This window comes from Elephantulus edwardii, unplaced genomic scaffold (assembly GCF_000299155.1).
Source record: "Elephantulus edwardii isolate Elephantulus edwardi_28Jun2011 unplaced genomic scaffold, EleEdw1.0 scaffold00215, whole genome shotgun sequence".
Classification (NCBI taxonomy): domain Eukaryota; kingdom Metazoa; phylum Chordata; class Mammalia; order Macroscelidea; family Macroscelididae; genus Elephantulus; species Elephantulus edwardii.
Window position 1 is genome coordinate 4,049,728 of NW_006399965.1, and position 9,421 is coordinate 4,059,148.

Below are 9,421 nucleotides of genomic sequence, written 5' to 3' on the forward strand. Positions count from 1 at the left end.
AAAAAAAAAGGCATCAATGATTAGGTATTATTGTCATGACAGGAGTACAGAATGAAAGCTTGCCCAGTGCAGTGGACTTGGGGGAGGGATTCCATAACAATCAAAGAGTTTTCTTTTGCTCATCAAGGAGAAAAGTTAATTGGGAGGAGGGAGTGGGCATGGAAAAAAGTGCAAAAGTGAATTACTGGATACCCTAAGTCTCTGTAAACTTTCATTAAAATTAGTTAAAAAAGAAACCAAAAAAACCCCCTCAAACAAACCAAACCCTTAAAGCCAAGAGAGCTTGATGGAGATATTTTGAAAGAACTTTAAATCACAAGAAAGTGCTTGGAAATAAGAGGAAATCATTTTAGTTACAAATGGGATTACAAACGAAGCACAACCTCTCCTCATTGATGTGTCCTTATTGTAGGTCACTCTGGTGGCACAGTCCACAGGGATGCTGGCAACCTGAAGGCTGTGTGTCCCTGGCACTTTGGATACACCGGCAGTTCCATAAGAGAAAGATGGGCAATTGACAGTCCCAGAAAACCTGCTGCAGGTTCAGCGAGGAGTGGATTCCAACTCAATGGCAAGGAATTTGAATGAAAAGTACCTGGATACATTCACTTTCAAAATGCAAACTGAATGAATCAACAACTGAGCCTTGAGTGTTATTTCTTTTTTTAAGTTATTACAATTGGGCCATATTCCACTGCAGGGAGGAAAAAACAGAGAAATACTAGAGAATGATTTAGAAATACACCTTACCTATCTGGTTTCTGCCTGAAGAATAAAATGCATTGACTATAGCTGCTCCGCTTATCCACCTATAGAAACAAAAACACATTGTAAATGACACTGCTTTATCTGTTCACATCCATTTATGATAATAAAAACATTATTACTATTGCTAGTTGACTCTTGTCTTTCTTTAAAATATGACAACAAATTAAATCAACCATAGGAAGCTCTTGCGGTATAGTCTGTAGAGAGCTGCTCTGCTGACCGAAGACCCTGCTTTGAGGATGGTGTGAATCTACAGTGGGAGGAAGACAGACAGTCTCTCCCTATGTGATTTACAGCCTCAGAGACCCAAAAGATGGTCAACAATGAGTTGCTTGCAACTCCACCAGAGAGAGAGAGAGAGAGGTGTGAGAATTTATATCCAGGCCTGCAATTTATTTCATTTGAGTGAATTTTTAAAAGGAATCACTGGCAACGCAAAAGCCTGTCATCCCTTAAGGTTAAGACTATATCAAGATGCATTCTTGATTTGCGGTAACAGCCTATAATTCAGGAGTAGCTGACAGAATATCGACATTAAAGCATACTGACATGAAAACTTCAGATTCAAGTGTATTTTCAAGTACATTTAAAATGCTTTCATTCACAGGTTATGAACAACTTTTTTGGGAAAAATTATTCCCGAGGTCTTTAGTCTATCTTGATGAAATCTGTCTCCAGTTATTGCATTTATAAACTTGCTTTATAAAAGGTAACAATTCAGCTAATTGAACAAAGGTATATTTTTCTGTAACAACTAGAAAATGAAGTTCTGATGGTTTTTAAGTAAATTGGTCTGTCTACCCACACAGGTGGGTAGACAAATTTGGGCTCTGGACAGAATCTGCTGTTTGCTTTAAAGAAAATGATAGAAATCCTGTAAGAAGCAGAACTGCCAGGTAGGTGTTTCCTGACTTTGCATGTAGTTGTGTCCAAAGCCCTATTGCTGGTGATTTGAAACCTTTAGTGGCTGAAAAGGAAGAAGATAGGCAGCCTTCTCCTGTGAAATTTACAGCCTTGGAAACTCACTAAGGGTCAATTATGAGTTGGTTCCAACTCTACAGAAATGAATTTTGAGCTTTTTTTTTTAAATTAAAAATAAAAAGGAAGAGATTTCTCTTGAGAAGCTGCTGGTAGACAGAACTAAACAGCTTTCAGGGGGGGATCTTTAACCATTGTGCCGCTAAGACTCTTTCTGTACAAAATCTAAGGATGTGAGGGGGGAAAAACACTTTCTAATTTCAGGAGACTTTAGTAGTTAGAAGAAAGGAGAACGTTCCATGAGTTAAACTTAAGGAGAAAAGACTGAGAGAAAAACCAAAGCCTCCAAACCAAGACTGTTTCTCTTGACTGATGATAATGGGCAGTGTTAGGATAAGACGTGCCAATATTCCCACACCTGTGTGCAAACCGTGAGGCAAGGGTTTCTGTTCAACAGAGGCACTATTTCCATCTTTGTAACTCTCAACTCATCGCTGCTGAGTTAGAATTTACAGCTGAATCTCCAGTGGGTTTTCATATGAGATGGGCTTGCCCATCTTTCTCCCTTTTAGCAACCGGCAGATGTGACTATTCAACAGAGTGAAAGCCGAATTGTTTCAAGATCTTGTCTGAGAAAGTCATCACCAGTAGCCTGTACAGAAGTGCCTTATTTGGCAAAGCACAGCACAGGTGAACTGAGCATGTAATTAACTCAAGAATTCCAGATACGATACCTTAAAAAAAAATATTGGAGGTTTGATTTCCCTGTTGACTCTCAGTTGACCATAGATAGCTGGGTCTATTTCTGGGTTCTCAATTCAGTTATTGGTCTATGTGCCTGTCATTGTACCAGGACCATGCTGTTTTTGAAACTACTGCAGAGTAGTAGGTGTTGAGACCAGGGAGTCCTAGGCCTCCAACCTTATTTTTGTTTCTCAGAAGTGTTTTGCTTATTTGGGATTCATGACTCTCCAAATAAATTTGATAATTTCCTTTTCAATCTCCTTTAAAAATGAATTTGGTGTCTTGATTGGGATTGCATTAAACATGTAGATTGCTTTTACTAGGATTGTCATTTTCACAATATTGAGTCTTCCTATCCATGAACAGGGTACATTTTTCCATTTTTTTAGCAAGGAAATCAAAGCTATCAAATGGGGAAATGATAACCTCTTCAATAAATGGTGCTGGCAAAACTGGACTTCCACCTTTAGAAAGCTGAAACAAGATCCACACCTCATACCATACAGAAAAATCAACTCAAGGTGGATCTGAGAACTAAAAGTAAAGCCCAAAACCATAAAACTGGGATCAGTTTATGTCCAACCATAAATGAACAGATTGAGAAATTCTGGCACATTCACACAATGGAATACTATGCAGCACTCAAGAGCAGTGAATTGTAAATTATTACCTAACTTGTGGGGGGAAGGTTATGCTGGGTAAACTGACTCAGTCCCACAAGGATAAATATTGTATAAAAACATTGTTGTAGGAAGAGCATAAAGATCCAAGAGGAGTGGGAGAGGATGGAAGCAGAGGGATGGGAATGTGCAGAGGGAGGCGGGCATTAATCATGGAGTTGTACAAATTGATGGGGGGGGGGAGTTGAGAGAAATGGAAAGAATATCTTCTCTAAAACAATGTATTCAAATTTTGTAAATAAACTAAAGTGAAAAAAAAATAATTGGAGGGTAACATACATTTCTGATAAATTTCAAATGACTACTGGGTTTTTTAAATTAAATTCTTTAATTTTAATTGTGATTTTAATGAAAATTTACAGAAAAGTTGGATTTTCGTTTGTTGCTACACATTTCCCCCTTCCCTCCAGTTTATTTATTTTTTAAAAAATATTCATTCTTTGTTGCACAATTATCTCTCTAACCCTACTACCTCCAATCCTCTTTGCAATGTACCTGTTTTTTTTTCTGGGCTGTTGTCCTATGTATAATGCCTAATCATATATTCCTTTTAAACAGTTCTTTCCTTCATCTGTTTCCAATGCTGTGTTCATTATTTATCCACTCTTTTCCTATTCTCCTTCCAACTCCCCGTGCCACTCCCACTTTATAATAGTGGTGCTCTACAGGATTTGTCCTTTTGTGACTGATATTTCACCCAGCATAATGCTCTCCAGGGTCACCCATGTTGTGTAATGCTTTACAAGTTCATTGTTTTTCAGTGCTGCATAGTATTTCACTGTATGAATATACCATAGTTTTTCTAGCCATTCGTTAGTTGAGGGGCACATGGATTGCTTCCATCTATTTGTTATTGTAAATAATGCAGTAATAAACATGGGTGTGCATACATCTGTTTGGATGGTGGTTCTGTTTTCTTTATAATGTATTCCCAGCTGTAGCATTGCTATGTCAAATGGTATTTCTATTTCCTACTTTTTGAGAAAGCACCAAACCACCTTCCACAGGGGTTGCACCATTTTACACTTCCACCAGCAGTGAATAAGGGTTCCAATCTCTCTACAACATTGCCAGCATTTGTTGTTTGCTGTTCTGTTGAACTTTACTATTGTTATTGGAGTGAGATGGTATCACATAGTTTTTATTTGCATATCTCTGTTAGCTAGGGATTTTGAACATTTTTCATGTGTTCGCCATCTGAATATCTTCTTTGATGAAGTGTCTTTTCATATCTTTTGCCTATTTTGCAATTGGGTTGTTTACGTTTTTCTTGTTGAGGTGCAAACATTGTTTTGGTTTTTTCTCCAATAACACGATGAAGATATTTAGATAAATGATGGGAGAATCTAACTCCCCCCCCCCTTTTTTTTTGTGCAGAAAACATTACTGTAAATTTTTCTTTAGGAAAGAAATAAGTTTAAAGATGATGAGGGAGGAATTACTGACCGGCAGACTCCTTTATGTACTTGGTTGTTTTTAAAGAAGAAAACATTTGTAAGCAAGATGATGTGATGAGGAAAGCAGCCCTCCCTAATCTTATCACTGCTGAGTCATCAATACACTATTTCTTGCAAGCTGATGATAACAAGTATATCATTTTATTTATTTTAATTAAACTCTACTAGCTTCCCACATGATTTGTGGTGATTCACAACAAAAATATGTTTGTAATTCCAAGGATGTTATAATCATTAAAACTGGAACATCAGAAACTGAAGCAACATATTTTATATGAAATATTTATAAAAAGGCAACAATTATGAGCAGGAAGAACACTATGTTAAGGATATTTTTATGTACATTTCCATGCTTACTGTGATTCAGGTTTAAGGTAAAATTCTAAGCGTTCCAGCAGAAGAGACAATGCAGAAAACATTTTCAATATTGCCACTAAATTGGGAATACTGTGCCTTGCACTATTTCCAAAATGAGTTTTCTGATGTCTTCTTGATATTTTGGTAACAAGTACTGTTGTTGTTAGATGTCATAGACTCAATCAAGTACAACTCGTAGCAACCCTGTGAACAGAAGATTTGAACTCTGTTTTATCCTGTGCCATCTTCACATTTCCTGACACTCAAGAGTCCAGTGCAGCAGTCATTCTGTTAGAACACCTGGTTGAGGGTCTTCCTCTTCTTCGCTGATCCTTCCCCCTTCCCAGCATCAAGTCCTTCTCCAAGGAATATCACCTTCTAGCAACATACCTAAAGTATGTGAGGCAAATCGTTACCATTTTTGCCTCCAAAGAGCACTCCGGCTGCACCTTCTCCAAGACATACATATCTGTTCATTCTCTTGGCTGTCCACAGTTGTTCAGTGCTCTTCTCCAACACCACAGCTTAAAGGCATCAATAATTCTTCTGTCATCTTTATTCACTGTCCAGCTCTAAGATGCATAGAAAGTAATTGGAAGGACTATGACCTGAATCAGATGCACCTTAGTCCTCAAACTGACATCATTACTCCTCAATAATTTGGAGAGGCCCCTAACTGCAGACTTTCGCAGTGCAACGCATCCCCTTATATCCTGAATGCTGGTATCAAAGGTATTAATTGTGGATCCAAGCAAGATGAAGCAATTGACAGTTTCAATTTCCTCTCCATCCATCATGACATTGCCTTTTGGTCCAGTGGTAAGAACCTTTCTTTTCTTGACATTGAACATAGCAGCAAGTTTTACATATAAACCCTAAACCAAATTCCATTGCTTTCAAGTTCTTTCCAACTCACAGTGAGCCTATAGGAGGGTAGAACTACCCCAGGGAGGTTCCAAGACTCTGTATCTTCATGGAAGAAGTCCATAATTATTTAAATTCTAATTGTAATAAAAGTTAATGGAACATGTGTCAGGCTATAAAGCTTAATTTCCTAAGTATGAACTTCTAATTTGGTTAAACTATATGGAATCTTACAGAAAATAAATAACATATGCAAATAATGTCCTTCTGGAACTAGTAGAAAATGCTAATAATGAACTAAGAAGGCACCAATCTCAAATATTTTGCCCTGGTTTTTTAATGAAATTTATTACAGAGATGAAGAACAAGATCTATGAAGCTAACATTTCATACAGCAACAGACTCCAGAAGTGGGACGTAGATGAAGTTTACATCTTATTACCTGTCCTGTGTTAATTACTTTTGTAAAAAGAATATCTTGTTTTAGTGTCTTTCTGATATTCTGTTACATTACTCTGAGGGGTTTAAGATTGCATTTTGATTAATGCTTGTAACTTTCCGGTAGGGAGAATTTTACGTATTAAAATGTCCATTGTGAATTATACCTCCAGGAAAATAGGGAGCTATTTATGACCACAGGATGTGCAAATAAAATTAGAATTATGATGTTAGGTTCACAAAGCATTAGTGTACAGTTTTCCTTTTGTTCCTTGAGATCTTTTGTGGCTTAACCCAACACTATCGCAGAGTGTTGTACACTGAACATTTTGTCTCTGGGAATGAGCAGAACTTGAAGAACTGTGATTAGATCTCATTACATCTTGAATAAGGAGATAATAACAGCTACAAAGTCAATGTTTAGTGTTGCGTTCATTCGTGAAAGAACCTACTGTGTTAATATAAAAATGACACTGCAGGGTAAAACAAACACTTCTCCAATTAATGGCGCTGTAATAAGGACTTCAAGTTCTTTGGATTTGAATGCAATCTGAAGGCTTTCAGAGAAACTTCCATTTACAAATTTAGCTTCAAATAACAAGAGAAAGAAATGCATGTACCCAGAGGAGAGAAGTCAGTGTCAGTGCTTTCTGCCCCTCAATGTGAGGGAGATGGCAGGTCCTGGCAGGCTCCGCAGAGCTGAAACACACACAGAAACAGCACACATTCCCTTCGCTCTTCGATTTCTCTCCTGCCCCCAGTGTTCTGAGAGTGCGTGTGGTTGTGGTGGAAAGCGACGAGTGGGAGAGTAGTATGAACATTACTCAGACTTCGTTTTGTGAGGTAAGCTGGTTCTCGTTGAGGGCACTCAACCATGGAGCACGGGGCTTCTGGAAGCAGCCTGTCCCTTGCAATTGAACCAATAACGTGAGAGATGGGACAGAAACACCCTGAAGAGGGAGACCAGGTGTTTCTTTTCTCACTCTTATTATCCTCAAGAACCTGACTGGTGATAAAATGAAAGCACATAAGCCATCATTTTAAGGGCAGGAAGGGAAAGCAGAAGTCGAGGGCCCACTTGCATTGTTTGTGGGTTATAATGAACCCAGGAGGCCGCCAAAGCACTTCAGATCAGCATTCCCTCTCACCCTCTTAAGCGTAACTTTTACAACTTGGAACATTCAAACTGTCCATGTTCCCAATCCCTGCAAAGTCTACAATTTCTTGGCACCTTGTGGTCTCAAAGCAAATCCTCTGAAATCAGGGTTGTGTAGGACAGTTGTCTGTGTCTTTTTCAAGTGTCCCTGGGTGAATAGAAGAATCCTCATTTCATCGTGATAGCCACTCTAATAGTTTGTATTTTATAATTTTCTCAACAACACTTCAGTGTTTTACAGCTTTCAAGCCACCAATATGAGACGATGGTGACTCCAATTTCTAGGTGGAGACAATGAGGTGCATTACAATCCCCAGGCTCTTCCTTCGGGGAGCTCAGATAGCCTGGTTAGTAGGGAGTCGCCCAGGGGTGGAGGTCCTCTGGCAGTTCAAATCCAACCACCGCTCTGAAGGAAAAGGATGGGCAATCTCCTCCAATGCACTTTACAGCCCCTCAAAATGCAAAGGTGGACGAGCAGAGTTGGTTTTGAGGACAACTGAAGAAGTGAGTGAGTGAATGTGCCTTATAAACTGAGTAAGAAAACATATAGAGAAAGCGAGCCTTCTAATCCCATTTTCCAATCAAATCTTCTACTTCTTAGTTTTAGATAGATATTCATTTAACAGAAAAGTCCATTGCAATGATTAGGTGAAACTTTCTTAGGTGATACTACTAATGACAAGTGGAATCCACTTCCTAAACAACATGCCTCTAGAAACACCGTGACGGTTGATAAATGTCAACAGAAAGGCGTCAGGCCTTTTATTCATAGGGTCACTATGAGTCGTGCTCTATTCGAAGGCAATCAACAACACCAAAAACAACTAATGACTAACAGCACTGTCCTGTCTCAATGCTATTTCCTTGTCAACCTCTTTCAATAGTAAGCACTTATTTCTATCTTCTATAATCCTCTGCTGGAGAAATTCAATATCAGCTGTGAAAACTAGGCCAGGAGCTGATTGTGGAACAGACCACCAACTACTCATATGCAAGTTCAAGTTGAAGCTGAGGAAAATGAAACTGAATCCACGGGAACCAAAATATAACTTTGAGTCTATCCCACCTGAATTTCAGAACCATCTCAAGAACAGGTTTGAGGCCTTGAACACGAATGAGCGAAGACCAGATGAGTTGTGGGAGGATATCAAAGGTATCATCCAAGAAGAGTGCAAATGTTCTTTTCAAAGACAAAAGAGGAAGACAAGACCAAAATGAATGTCAGAAGAAACTCTGAATATTTCACTGGAGCGTAGAGAAGCCAAAGCACAAGGAAGAATTCAAGATACTAAAAGCTGAACAGAAGATCTCAAAAGGTGGCATGGGATGACAAATATTACAACGAAATGCGCAAGGAGTTGGAGTCAGAAAACCAAAAAGGTAGAACTTGATCAGCATTTCTTAAGCTCAAGGAACTGAAGAACAAACTCAAATTTAGAGTTGCTATAATCAAGGATGCTTTAGGCAGAGTACTAAATGATCCAGGAGGTATCAAAAGAAGATGAAAAGAATATACTGAGTCATTGTATTGAAAGGAATTGGCAGACAGAATTGGCAGAAGAATTTAATGAAACAACAGATGAGCAAGAGCCTATGGTGATGAAGGAAGAAGTTCAAGCTGCTTTGAAGGAAATTGCAAAAAATAAGGCTCCAGGAATAGATGGTATACTAACTGACATATTTCAGCTAGCAGATGCTGCCCTGGACGTGCTCACCAAGTTGTGTCAAGAAATCTAGAGAACAACCACTTGGCCAACTAACTGGAAAAGGTCTATATTTGTTTCCATTCCAAAGAAAGGTGACCCAACAGAGTATGGAAACTATAGAACAATATAATTTATTTCACATGCAAGCAAGATTCTACTGAAGATTATCCAAAAATGACTGGAACAGCACATCAGCAGAGAACAGCCAGAAGTCCAGGCTGGGTTTACAAGTGGTCGTGGTCCTAGGGGTATTGTAGCTAATGTCAGATGGAT

General features: G+C 38.6%; 1 protein-coding gene across 1 annotated transcript in view; it reads right to left on the reverse strand.

Annotated features, from left to right (window-relative positions):
* The window catches only part of MME (membrane metallo-endopeptidase), a 154,811-nt gene that overhangs the window by 31,906 nt on the left and 113,484 nt on the right, over positions 1–9,421 (reverse strand). The window contains exon 17 of the mRNA XM_006897781.1: positions 751–809. Within this exon, the coding sequence (XP_006897843.1) occupies positions 751–809 (59 nt within the window). The remainder of the gene's footprint in view (positions 1–750; positions 810–9,421) is intronic.